At 44.5% G+C, this 14,371-nt stretch overlaps 1 protein-coding gene across 4 annotated transcripts in view; it reads right to left on the bottom strand.

The window, feature by feature from the left end:
- The window catches only part of EPB41L4B (erythrocyte membrane protein band 4.1 like 4B), a 168,546-nt gene extending 157,329 nt beyond the window's left edge, over nucleotides 1-11,217 (bottom strand). For all 4 annotated transcript variants that reach the window (XM_048940112.1, XM_048940113.1, XM_048940114.1 and 1 more), the window contains exon 1: nucleotides 10,818-11,217. In XM_048940112.1, coding sequence (XP_048796069.1) covers nucleotides 10,818-11,111 — 294 coding nt within the window. In that variant the 5' untranslated portion in view covers nucleotides 11,112-11,217. The remainder of the gene's footprint in view (nucleotides 1-10,817) is intronic.
- Nucleotides 11,218-14,371: the final 3,154 nt, after the last annotated feature.

Here is a 14,371-nt window from a genome sequence, read left to right as displayed (position 1 = left end):
CAGTAACTGTGGTGCCCGTTTCCACATTTATAACCTACCCTTCAGCTACACAACCACTCCAAGTTTATTAGCACTGCAGGTTATGTCTGTGCATAGGACAGAAATAGAAGTATACTCCACAGCACACATTTCCTCATCAGCTCTGTACCCAGCCTTCCATCCCTTGATTCATCTAAGAATATCCACCAACATCTCTGCTCCTGTTTATGTTATCTTAGTTGGGATGTTTACAGATTTCTAAAGCAAAGCAGGCTGATCCTCTTGGAAACAGACAAAATGGTCTCACCTGGTCACTTTGCAACTGCACTGATTTCTCATTTCGCCCTCAGGGATGCTTTGTAGCATGACAATGGATTGCAGTGGGACGTCTATCTGGCCATTTGTCTTCAAGCAGTGCTTTCACTTTAGGTACAAAACCACAGAGGCAAACAGGCTTTGCTCTCCATCTCACTAGCATCAGCTCCACAATGCAGACTATTGTCGTACTGTACTGTACTGTACTGTAAAGACCAGTACAAGAAATCCGCAGTTCTCTAAGGCTCATAAAAACTGCAGTCACCAGCTGAAGTGCTCAAAATTCCATCCTTTAACACTTAATAAAAGCCTGCCACTACACTGCTTAAAGCTGAAGCATGCAAGAGGGAAACAATTTATTTATTTTTTTAATAAGAAAGGCTAGTGAAAGAAATACAATGACAGCAGCAAGCTGTAGCAGCAAGAACTGAACTGCAGTAAGGAGAAGTGGGTGAAAAGTTTTCCTGGGGGTACTGGGTCTTCAGAGCTGAAGGAGCCGCTGGAGGAGTGTGGGCAGCAGTGCTGGGAGCTGCTCTGCAGGGACGAGCTGCCTGCACCGGGAGGCATCCCATTGCCTGCAGCTGGTAGCTCCCAGGAGGCAGAGCTACTCCAGCTCTGGCTGCAGCAGCCTGCTAATGAGGTTAACGCATACACAAGGAATAGGAATTGGTATTCTTCAGCTCAGTATCAACATACCTTCCTCCCAAGCTAGCCATCTGCGTGCCTTGTTGCCTGAAACCAAATGTAAGTTCATCTGGATGGCTGTCCCTTCAAAGACACCACCCAACGTTTTATATTTACCAAAAACCCCACATCTTTCCATTTCACGTACCAATACTTCAGACTGATTACGATGGAAATACCATGTGATCTGTTATCAATGCAAAAATAAGCTTAAATTCATCAGCGTCTAATACTATAAAATGCAAGGAAGTAAATCAAGGTCCCCCCTTCCTGGCCATAACTGTAGTCTTAAAGAAGCAATATCTTTACCAAATTAGCTTAACTACTTTTTAAAATACACTTTATGATGAGGTTATAAACCAAAATACAGTGGGTGCTTAATGCAAAAATACATCAGAATCCCAGCACAAACTGTAAAAAGAGAACATCTGTTGGCAAATTTCAATAGAAGCAAACAAAAAACGCTTGTTCTCATTTCACAGCATTGAATTTTTCTATTCCCACTCCCAACTGAGAAATGCAGTAATCAGCCTCAACCTATTTTTGCTAATATACAGACAACTGCTCAAACTTCTCTCATTTCTCCCTGTATTTTCTAATCATCTTCACTTTTTAAAGCCACAAATGAAGTCTCATCAGAAAGGCCTTACTACAGGATAAATTTATGATGGAAATCTTGCATCTAGATGCTACATAGGGAAAGAAGACATTTTAAGCTACCAAAGAGGGGTTGGCTTAGCAAATTCGAGAAGAAAAATAATACAGTGAATAGTCTCAGCTTGTTTTTAATTGTGAATGTAAGAAAACCATTAAAAATATTTATTGTACAGATTTCCTTATATACTTCACTCCTAAAATATAAGACCGCTTGTGAACTACCAACAGTCCTCAACTCAAGAAGAGAAACCTCCTTTAAGTGGCTGCTCTTTGCAACAATTAAGCCATCAGTCTGAACCCAGCACAAAGCAGAAGCAGTAGCAGTGTCAACTATGGTCAACATTGAATGACTTCACTGCTGATTCCTTTTAGAAGCCAGCCTCTTAGTAAGCAGGTCCCCTTATTAAAAGGGAGCCTCAAGAACATTAACACCTTTAATTAACTGGAAGTCAAGAGCAAAACTCCAAGGCACACATACCCAGTTGCACAGGGCAGCCTGCAGCCAGGTGTTCCAAGCCCTGCCAAGCACGGGTAATATCTCCATACGCAGCAGCAGCCAGGCAACAAGGCTGGGAAGTCTCCACCCTGGAGAAAGGGGATGTCCGTAACATAACAAAACAGCAACAAAGAGAGGGTTGCAAGGTGAATAGCAGGGAAAGGAAAACAAATAAACCGTGCTCAATACATGAAACAGCAGGAAGAAGAAAAGAAGTCTGCTGCACAGCAAACAAGTTCTATTACTGCTCTATTAAACCAGCTCTTCCCACCCCATTGTTACAACAGGGAGGCCTCAACTCACACAGATATAGGCAAGAACCCACAGATCGCAGTGTGACAGAAGGCAAGTGGATACCGTCCACTGGATAGCATGCCTCCAGGGTACTGCCTATCCTAGCAATACGATATTGCTATGACCATTTTAAAGAATACTGCTCTTTAATTTTTCTGCTTAATTCAAAGAGATAACACACTCATCATTCATCATCATCTCTCAAAGCAAAGCACTCATGGAAGGTTCATTATTCAGGAACTGCTACTCAGTAAGTAGCCTGAATACAAAACCTACATACAGTGGATTTGCATCTCCACTGAATAGCGATCTTTGTTGCAACACGATGATTGTACACAGTACTGCCGTTCTCAGTACTGCTTGTAAAAATAGAAGCTCTTGGTTTTGGTCTTTTTACATAAATGCAGGCCCTCAATTTTGAATCACATATCACAGTTTCAGGAATGACTAACAAGGTACATAAGAAATTTAAATGACAGAAAACAACCTTGACTGATACTGTATGGGTAACAAGGGAAAAAAAATGAAGAAAAACAAACAGAACTGTTCATTTTCTTCAAGAATGTGGAAAATATTCACTTGCAAACAGAAAGCAGGTAACACTTGTACACTAAGCAATTTTGTTCAGACTTAACACCAACCAAAAAGGTGTGATGCAGTTAGCAGGCTTATTTTGTCCGTCAATATTAGCAGATTATAAATTTGTCTGTAGTATAGGATAATTTTGAAGCTTAATGCAATAAATAAACTGCTTACAATCTAATACCCAACATACAACACTCCAGGTACTGAAACGAGCCAAATAAGAAACTTTCAGCTGAAAAAATGGGAAGCTAAGCCTGCTAAACTAGAGAAATCTCTCAAGTGCACATCCTGTAATACATATACATAACATACATAAAATAGTGGAGGAAATAAAATATACAATCATTAAGAGTACTTAAAAATAAAATGAAAACAAAAAGCATTGTTTTCAAACAGGATTTAACAGGATTTATCTTTGGATGAGTTAACCTTTAAAATAATGCTAATTTAACTACAGGCCATAATCCTCAAGTCATATCACAACACTCTTCTAATTGTATGAACACAGCAGCATCAAATATATGAGTCCAGATTCCTCAAAATAAGGGCTTAGATTTGTGTTTATGCAATACCTACAATTACCTAAATATTTCACAAGCAAAAGATAGGATCCTCCGTTAGGATTTCCAGCATCTATTTGTCATATAAGTTGCACCACATGTATTAATATCACAGAATACAGTCTGATCAAGTCAACACATTTCTCAGAATACTACTCAAGGGACATTAGGTATTTTTTAATTAACTATCTGTGGTTCCTTAACAACAAGGGAATAAATTGGTCTCAATCTGAATAGAACAAAAATGTAAACAGACAAGATGAATTAAATCTTAATATTCTTCATGCTTCATAACTGGAGTCTGAACCTAGCATTTCAACAAATATTTCAAAATAATCCATCATAATATAGCTAATGGTTCAGGACATATTCAATCTGATACATAGAAATAAATGGAAATAGCAAGTCAAATAAAGAGCAGATGGTCATTCTAAGCACTTCATTACCCTCCAACCCTTTTATTTATAATGCAATGTGGAAAGAAAAAAGAATGTAGTCTGCATTGAAAAACATATTTAAAAAAATCTGTTTCTCAAGTAACATAAAATACTAACCCAGCAACACTGTACGTACAGTTAACAGCTGTTGACTTCATCATTCTGGCATAACTATCAATAGCTGCGAAAATGTCTTTTGGTGGGGAAGAACTGAACAGAAGGGAGTTCCACAGTTCTGGTAACTGTAGAAAATCACAGAAATAATCTAAATGGAAAGGAGGGGACGGGACAGAGAGCAATGCTCAAGGACCCAAACAGAAGGAAAGCAAACCTCTAGAGTGCTTTCAAGTGCCTCCCAGAAGAGATCCTCCACGGCAAACTTTCACAGCTTTGTAGCTGCTCTTACAAACTGGGAAAATAGTGAGGAGAAAAAAAAAAAAAAAAAAAGGAAAGGGGTTTTCTTATTGTGAAGGAAATTCAGTGAGTATCACACTAGTAACACAGATTATGTCCATGGGAAAGTATAGAGAATTGCTCAGGATGAGTGGAAACCAGTTGGATAACAAGAGAAGCTCTGAACAGGAAAAAGAAAATGGACCTAAAGGACCCATGCTTAGAAGAGAGACACTAAATGGAATTAGCTTCTCAAAGTTACAGGAAAAGGGCTATTTACAGAGAGGCTTCAAGTAGAAGCACAAGGAAGAACAACAACAGTAGAGAGAGAACTCATTTCTGTCCCTTGTCTTTTGATTTCCACACTCAGAAACTTTTCTCTTTCACTGTCCTAGCTCCATAATGCTGCCTCCATCTCTGCACTCCTTTATCTTTCTGCATCCCAGAACATAAAATTACTCTCATCCTGATGAGCCCACAAGAGAAAGCACTACAGTTTCTACTGCAGGTTATCTTCTTTCTGATAGCTGAAGAGCAGTTGGTTCTTGGGCATACCATGGAGCGACCTCGTATTCTCATTTTTATTCTGCATCATCTATCTTACTGTCAATTTCATACTTCTCTCTCAAGCTCTGTATCTGTTCTTCTCCCACTCTAAGCCTGTTTCTTCCTGTATTACATTCTGTGATCCCAACAGAACTGTTCTGCTCTCCTGCACTGTCTGAACATCCAAAGTCACTTTACTCCATTTTCCTCCTTCACGGGAACTTCTTTTTTCTAACATGCCCAATAAGATACTGTTTTTCCTCTTCAGTACCTCTCCTAGGAGCATGCAGCTACAGATATGCTACCCAGTAAGAGAACACAACCCCAAGGAAAAAACATGTTAGTTGCACTCTATTTGCAAATAAACATGTATTTTCTAACTGCTCAGAAAGTTTCCTTCTTTACTGACCTTCTTTATTCAAATACACAGTGGCCTTCAGTATTTCAACAGTGAAGCCCAGTTCTCACACTGCTGCTACAAAGCATTTATACGTTAACCAGCAAGGGGTCAAGACACACAGACATAACGTCTTTCACTCAAGCATAGCTGTATTCTGTTGTAAAAACACTCCCAAAATAGTACATAAAACAATCTCATCTTCTCTCCATCTCTTCAAAAACAGAAGTTCTCCACTAAAGAACCAGTGCCACTGCGCCATGTTTTTGCAGTACACTGTTCTCATCATTGATCCTCCCTCACCAGTTGACAACTCTTTCCCATTATAACAGTGCTCCTACTGCATTGAAAAATGGTGTCAGCTTCCATAAATAACTAATGGTACTCACAAGCTAAATTTATCTAATGTGTGCCAAAATAAAACACTGCTCACCACACCCGTTTCACTACGTACTGTTCAAGTGTGTTTTATCTGCTGTAGATTTAAGGTTGTTTGGTGAACATGCCAAGAGCCTGAAATTCCCACTTCTCTATCAAGAACCTACTCATCATGCAAGTCTGAGGCACAGCTGCAGTCCCACATGCACACCCTCCTCTCATTCCTGTTCCTCTGGGGCAGCAGAGGTCCCTGGCTGTTAGTATAAATGCCTACTATGAATATTTTTCCATACACTTTCAGCAGACACAGCAACGCATTGAAGCGTTGTGATACACACGCAAGGAAATTAAAGGCTACTGCTGGAAGATAACACATCAAGCTCTGGCTACAGTTACTTCATCAGAGCTTTACGGTAATGAAAAAGCATCTCAACAGAAGTGACAGAAAAAATACCCAAGCACTTCTACAAGGAGAACTTGATCACTTCACGAAGGGGATTACAGGAGGTGGTTGCCACAGTAGTTCACGCACACAAGGCAGCCCTTGCAGGCCTGAAAACACGCTTTCAGCATTTGAAGCACTCTGATTTTAGATTGTTGAAAGTACCTTCTAAATAAAGAACTATACTATCAATTACTCATGTGAGAAAAGCTTTAAAGAATTAATTCTAAAATGCCTGTTCCACACCTGACGTGGAAAATATATGAGTGGAGAGCAAGCCTTCAGTTAGGAGACACCTGAGAATACCTAAAATTCAGTGTCTGCAGTTTTTATTCCTGAAATGTCATTAGGAAATCACATGTTACGTAACCGAAAGGTTGAGTGGTACCCCTCTACAAATATTTATCACTTTTTTCTAGTCAAACATACTTCCAACTTTAGGATTGAGATGACTACTCAAGAGTTAATTTAACATTTACATTCTATTTAAGCACAGAAGCCAGCGAATAGGTTAGGTTTTGTTATGCTCATGCGAGTCTCACAAGAGGAGGATACAAAAGACAGAAGATTAGGCAGATTAAAAAAGGCTATGGAAGAACATTTACTATCCCTATCCTGAAGTGTTTCCATAGCAGCCGAAACAATTATCAAAACAGATACACCAAAAAGAAGGCGAAGAAACAATATGAAAGCTCTCCACCGGAAAGCAATCCATAGATATCAAGAGTAATATATAATGATGAAGTTAATGAACAAGTTAAGTGTCACCTACAACCTAATACATCACATAAGTCTTCGTAACGATGTCCATGGCAGCAGAGAAATTTACCACAGCAATGAGTATTATGACAGACACTGCTTCAACTGCTGTGGCTCCATGGCACTGAAAACATATGGTTTCCTATGTCTGCTTTGCAAGATGGGGATTTCCACAGCAGAGTAAGCTTACTATTTGTTTCCTCTCCCTCATCCCACTTAGGTTAAGCAAATAAACAAACAAACAAACATGTTCGTTTTGTACAGCCCCCACTGTCCCCAAGCCTTATCACAAAACACCATTTTCAGTGGCACTAAAAAAAAAGTCAATCCCTGCTACTCCGCACCATCTCACGGAGAAGTCATCTTTCTGAGTCTTTCTTTAAGCTTTTATAAGATGCACTGAATTAAAAATCAGATACTCAAGTTTTAGAAATGCCAACATCCACGTCAACAAAAATTTGGGATTTTTTTGGCCTCACCTTAAAGCCATCTACAAACCTTCCCATTTACGTATTAACTAGCAGGCATCATCACTGCTGTGTAAATGTCAGTGCTCCTTGCCCATATTCTTTACGTAAGAACACAGCATCACCTATAACCAGTTTCTTTCATTAAACTCCTGAGTTCTCCAGAAAACAGAAGGATTGTGTTGACAGCAGTGAGCAAGTGGCCTTCCATCTACCCACAGCTGAGATGCAAGATCCAAACACATAACAGCTTCCTACTGCATTTTTCACTGTATGTTTACTTCTAAGTATATTCCTTTTTCTTTTTTCTTTTAATAATCAATCCTTATAACCAGATTTCAGATGTGCACAGGTGTGGCGTTGGGTCAGCTGAAAGTGATGACATCTTCTTTATAGTCCCCCTGCCATGGTAAGTCACCCCAAAGCAATGGGCAAACTGCCACTCCCATACAGCCACTCCCAGAGGCAATCTCAATTGTGCCTCAGATTTAGCACAGGGCCCTCAGGAGCTTCTCAGCTTAAAAATCCATCCAGTGTATTATTCTGTTCAGAAAGAATACTTTCAGAGTACTTTAAGTCTTGCCTTAAGAGCAACCAAAAAGCCACCATTGTTAAGAAATCCCTGAAATTCTGTGCAGGAAGCTGAGTACAGAAATCATTATTCAAGGTTGTCTACAGCTCAGAATAATTCTATGTTGACAATGCATGGGGAGAAAAGTTCAGGAAAGCCAGAAAGCACCTACAAATGAAAGGCAAATAGGGAACTTTGAGGGCAGAAGAGGCCCTGTGCATATGCAGTAAGAAAAAATAAAGTCCAAATAACCCACAAGAAAGTGGGAGGGGAAATGCAGATAAACAAGAAAGGTGACTCTGGTCACAGTACTTTCATGCAGCCTCCAGAATAACAAGCTAAGGAAGGACTCAGGTGGGAGCATGACAAAAACTTACCAACTCTACCATTTCTAAAGTATGGCATAAATGCTGATAGCCTCAAAGATGGTAGCAGCCTACTGATGTGTAATTTGTTTTTACAGCAACACCACCAGCCCCCACATAAGAGAAGACACCGAGGAAGAGCCTGATGCACTTCACCTAGACAAAAGAGTCAGGGTTTTAGCTTTAATGTATATTAAACAAACCAACCAAGCAAAACAACTGAACTTTTTTTTTCTGCACATGCAGCTGAAGGTTTCAAGCAGCCAGTCATTCCTCCACACAAACACATAGACCCTGCAGTCTTTTTAATTAATATCTAACAAGCCTTGAAATCAATTCCAATTAAGTTTCAGGTAGCAGTCTAAGAAGCGTTAGTTATGAAATTACTGTGCCCTAATGCCAATGTGTTCCTTTTACCCCTGGAAAGCCAGCTGGGTTTTAATGTTCGCAGGCAGTAGAAAGAGCACATTTTCCAGATGCCAGTATCTCCTGAAATAAGTGCTTGTGAGCGTGATCAGCAGCACAAAGTCCTTAGCAATTACTGACATACTAGGCTTCTAGTGTAAGCTGTCTCACTGCTAGAGCAGGGACCACACTCGTTCCCTCGCCAAAAAAAATAAATAAGCTGAAATGTTGAGAAACAACCATACACTGATTTCTTCATTTCTAATTTTATCAAGATAGTGCCCAGCTCGTTCAGCTTAACAAGTACAGTACAAATGCTTCTGAGTATCAAAGTGCATTCTGTCTCAGGCCCTAATCCCATAAAAACCGGCGTTCCAAAGCTCAGAGAAACATTCCTAATCAAATTCTATAAATGGTGCAACGCCTCTTTCAGTTTTTCTGACTCTCCGTGTGGGTGTCACTTTCTGTGAAAGAAAGGAAAGCAGCATGAGGAGCAGAGATGCAATTCAACAGCACCCTTTCTAATCCCCAAGGCACTGATAGCTGTTTCACACCCCAGCATCCTCCAGCAGCCTAGAAATGTCACCAAAGAACACTCTGACTTCTTATCCTCTCACTGGATAAAGGAACTACAACCACCAAGTGTGTATCTCATGTCACCACTGACAGCCCAGGCTTGGACACCACAACACAAGCAGGTATGCTCTACAGCTTCTTTAATGGACCAAGCTGGTACGCTTCCACATGCTCCCAATACTCAAGGACTACTGAAGGTTTACCATTAACTGCTTTTTCAAACCTACAATCTTAAACAGATTCTATAGCAATAGCTCGACTCTGATAAGTTGGAGGGAATATAATACATGAAATATTTACTGAGCTTATCTACATAGACGGCTATAAGCATATCCTCGGCATGCAGATAATACACAAGTTCTTTTTAGACTAGCGTCATGCTGAGATGCTAGTAGGACTGCAGTAAGTTGTGAAGGAGAGATGTGAAGAGAAGAAAGGTGTTAGCATTGCCAGTGCCTAGAGGTCTGTGATCTGCTCTGTGAGGGAAGGAGCCGGCTGATCGTGAGGCAGCATCTCTAGGTGGCCCCATTCCACACTCCCCTGTTGGAGCAGGACTCCATCACTTTGGCTTCTCATCAGAAACCAGTTGAATCCCAGTTTCCATATTTTAGTTAAATCTGGCCAACATACACGGGTAATTATTAGCATGAATGGCACCCAACAAAATTCAAATATTCTGAAACAAAAAACAAATGTCTTTCACACCAGTTGAGAGTAAAAAGAGTTGGACTCAATCCTTATGGGTCCCTTCCAACTCGGGACATTCTATGATTCTAAAAGCGCGAGCTCGATTAGGTTGTTACGCTGCGACCAAGTTCTCCCACCTGCTTTTGCAGGTCAGGCTTAACGGCTGCCGATTCTTCAGTTTCGAAACAAGTTTAAATGTTTTCCCAATATGACAAACCGCAGTACTGCCTTGCAGGAAAGCTCGGTTCCACGGGGGAGGGGAAGGGGCAGCAAAAAGGGACGGACGCCAGGCACTCAGCGGCCGCGAGAACGGCCACCTGGCAGAACCCAAACTCCGCAACCGAACGGCGTTCACCGCGCAGCTCCGCCGCGGTGAGCCGGGAAGGCACCCACCGGGTTCCGGCGACGCCGAAACGCCCCCAGAAGCGGCACACGGCCGCGACCCACCGCGCTCCGGAACGCGGCAGAGACGGGAGAGCGGAAAGTTCGGAGGCGGCCCCACACCGACGGCCCAACGGCACCCCCGCGCCGGCTCCACAGGTTGGGAGCGGCGAGACCGCCGATGCGCGACCGCAGCCGGGGACGTGAGGGAGGCAGCGCGGCTCTCCTGGCAGCGAGCTTCCCCCGAGCGGCTCCGGCTGGGGCTGCGGCGGGGGGCGGAGGCGCAGGTGCCGCTCTCCTCGCTCGCTCCGGGGAAGAAGGAAGGGGCCGCGGCCATGGCGGGAGGCGCGGTGCACCTGGCAGCAGGTGTATGCGGGCGGCGAGAGGGGAGCAAGGAAGCGACGCCAGCGGGCGGAGGGTTCGGCGCGAACCGTGTTACTCACCGGCAGCTCCACGCTGACTTCGGTCCCGTCCAGGAGGAGCACGCGGCACTGCAGCACCAGCTTACTGCCGCCGGCGGCGGGGATGTGGACGGGGGCTCCGGCGCCGTGCACGACCCCGCCGGGGTGCGGCGAGGAGGGGAAACCCCCGGAGACGGCGGCGGCGGCTCCTCGTAGCCCACCGTCCCGCTCGTCGCCCTCACCGCCGAGCCCGCCTCGCCCGGCCCCGCGCCCCGCTCCTCGCCCGTAGCGCTGCATCGACCGCCGGCCAAAGGTCCTGCGCAGGAACCGCAGCATCCTGGGGGCGCCCGGCCCGGCCGCTCACACCCCCGAGCCCGCAGCTCCGCGCCCGGCCCCGGGCGCCTCCCGGAGCAACGCAGCAGCGCCGCCCGCCGGGAGCCAGCCCGCGCCGGGCGCCTGCTGGCCCGCCCCCGCCGCCCGCTCCGCCCTCCGCAGCGCCGCCCGCCAGCGGCACGGGGGGCGGGACGCGCCACCGCCCCTTCTGCTGCGGACCGCGGGCAGGGGGAGCCGCTGAGGCAGGCGACCGGAGGGCACCACCTGTGGCGGTGGCCTCGCGGCCGGGACCGCTCGCCCTCGGCCCGCCGCCGCCTCAGCCTCGACTTCTCACGCCGCCGGTCGCGGCTTCGAAGCGCAACACGGCAGAACGAAGCGTCGCGTAGCACCGCACCGCTCTGCCGGCGGTTGCCGCGGCCGCTCGGACGCTCGCTCCGGCCGTCGGGGCGGCGCCTGCGCGGTGGCTGCCCCTCGCCGGGAGGGGAGGGAAGGGAGAGACGCGGGCGAGAGCGCCCCTGGCTTCACCTGAGGGGCTGCGGGGCGGTCCCAAGGAGCTGCCTGTGCGTCTCCCGCCCCGCCACCTGCCTAGCGAATGCGGCGCCGAGAGGGCAGTCCTGGTGCCTGGAGGCTGGAGCGAGGCAGCCCGGCCACTGCCTTCAGGAGTTTGCGTGCAAACATCCTCAGGTGGGGTGGGGAGAGGCTCCCGCATTCCCTTTGAGGTCGGCGTTGTTAAGGAGACAACCAGCTGGACGAGGTTCCGTGGAGAAAGCATTGCCTCCAGAGCTTGCTGGTGTTTTGTTCCCTCTGGTTTCTGCGAGGCACAGGTGTGGCTTTATTCCAGCATCCCGTCGCGTCCATTGGTATCAGAGTCAATAAGATCAGTATTTACATACGTTGGCTCTGGGAGGAGCGCATCTGCCGAGGCGCCATGCATGACACAGTGGCAGCACGTAAGTGTCTGCTGGAACAGTTTCACCCATGGCCAGCTACATGATGTAGGAAGCGTGGATAGAAAATATTGGCTGCTTCTGAAGTTTTGGAGATCTTTTTCATAGAATCATAACATCATTTGATTTGGAAGGGACCCTCAAGGGCCATCTAGTGCAAACCCTCTGCAATAAGCACCTCCAGCAGATCAGGGTGCTCAGAGCCCCATCCAGCCTGATCTTGCATGTCTCCAGGAATGGGCATCCACCACCTCTCTGGGCAACATATGCCAGTGCTTCACTACCCTTATTGTAAATAACTGTTTCCTTATATCCAGTCTGGAGTCAAACAATCCACCGTTGTTTTGTATCATGCTACCAGGAGAGTTATCTTTAGCTATGAAACAAAAGCCCTGAGCCACTGTGGGTATGGAGGAAGCCACGACACATTTATCACAAGATGAGAGGTGATGAAATGAATTTTTACATGCTAGTTTGCACTTTACCTCTCTACATTATCTCTTCATTTTCAGCTTGCCTTGAAGTGATCTGGTTTGCTGGTACATCTGTCCTGTGGTGCTTCCTTCTCACAACTGCTGCTTGCTTTCTTCCCCTTCAGGGGCACATGAATAAATTACAGTTCCTTCTGCAGTCCTTGGCTATGCCGTAGTTACATGCACTGCTTTTAAATCTTCACCGAAATAGCTCTTCACTGCAACATCTGCTTCCCAGTGAGTTCTCCAGTCTCCCGTGGAAGTCACAGAATCATAGAACAGTTAAGGTTGGAAAATACAGCTAAGGTCATCTAGTCCAGCCACTGACCCATCACCGCCATGCCCACTACCCATATCCCTACCATTTTCCTGAACTTTGGTGAGCCATCTGTACCAATCTGTATGGCAGCATAGCTTTAGCATTTGCCCCTGTGCTGATCAGCCTGCAAATGGGAGAGTATTCATCTAAACCCCTTGCTGGCATGTGGGCAGTGCCAGGAATATGTGGGATCTGAAACCATAGGTGACACTTGCTAGCCATGACTCAACGAAAGTGAATGAAAGATGTGATGCAGTAAGCACTTGGCTCTAGCTCTTTTAACTGGAGTTTCATTTTTATTCATATTTTTTTCTGTCTGCTTTTCCAAAATTTCATAACCGAGGCAGCCAATTCTTGTGGATGGTGAACAAACCATTGACAATCCCATGGAGGGAATTTTCCTGCATTGGGTACATGTGCACTGTCTGCAAATCACAGACCTTACCCACTTTCCATCCCTGCAGTCACATTCACGGATTGCTCCTGGCTTGATAAGATTTTAACTATCTGCAAAGGAGTGTTCTAAATTTAATTTGCATGCAGGTAGAGTTTCTGTTCTTGAGTAAATGTTATGTCTTTACTGAGTAACATAAACAGACTTATCTTTTGCAGAATTTTGCATATTCTGCCAGAATATGTTTTGTGATAGTCATTACTAAAGGAGACTTGCTTAAAAGGATTCAAACAAAGAGCAATTATTGGTGCAAATGTATATATCTATGTTAATAACTCTAGGGAAAAAAGAAACTTGAGAAGGTGTGACATACATATATGTAGGCTTTTGGATGTTTTGTTTTGTTTGTTTTCTAAAGCTATAAATGAAATGAAATTGTCTCATCAGTAATTAATTAAAGGAGATACTTTTCAGCAGGATCATTCATTAGATCATGACATTCATGTAGCACAAGGCTAACATGTGTTTGTTTTCCCCGGAGCAGGTGAGCCCATATGAGTAAATCTAATTTCACTGTCTTTCAGGAATGCTCTATATACAGAAGCAGATCAAGAATAAAATGTAGAAGTAATTCTGAGCTTTGTGGCCAAGGGTGATTTGCATTTAAATGCTATCTTTCAGTTAAAGAGATCCCAAAGCAGTTCTGTAAAGGAAAAAAATATATAAAGAGAGAACTATTTTACCAAGTCTGAAATGCAGCATCTGTTTAACAGCAGAGAAAAAACACTGGGAATCTCACGCACAATTGTAACAGAAATGTGTATTTAGATAGGCAGAAAGTTATTATGCAAATCACATGGCCATGTTATCGGGGCTAGTAGATGTATTCCTGCAGAATGTGCAACACAGTCATAGGTAGTCAGGGCTTTCCTTGATAATACATCAACACCAAGTGATACAAGAGAGTCGCATGTGGAAATAAATCTAATATTTCTCCATTTGAAAAAAAGTGTTACACTGTGCATACAATATATAGCATTAGAGTAGGCATGAATTTTAGCAGGTATTGCTGTTCATGTCATTCCTGTGTTCTGGGGAAAAATATCATTTCTCCTGCCTCAGTGAATAAA

The sequence above is a fragment of the Lagopus muta genome, chromosome 3 (assembly GCF_023343835.1).
Source record: "Lagopus muta isolate bLagMut1 chromosome 3, bLagMut1 primary, whole genome shotgun sequence".
Taxonomy (NCBI): domain Eukaryota; kingdom Metazoa; phylum Chordata; class Aves; order Galliformes; family Phasianidae; genus Lagopus; species Lagopus muta.
The sequence above is the reverse complement of the archived record's forward strand: the minus strand, read 5'-3'. Positions and strand labels throughout refer to the sequence as shown.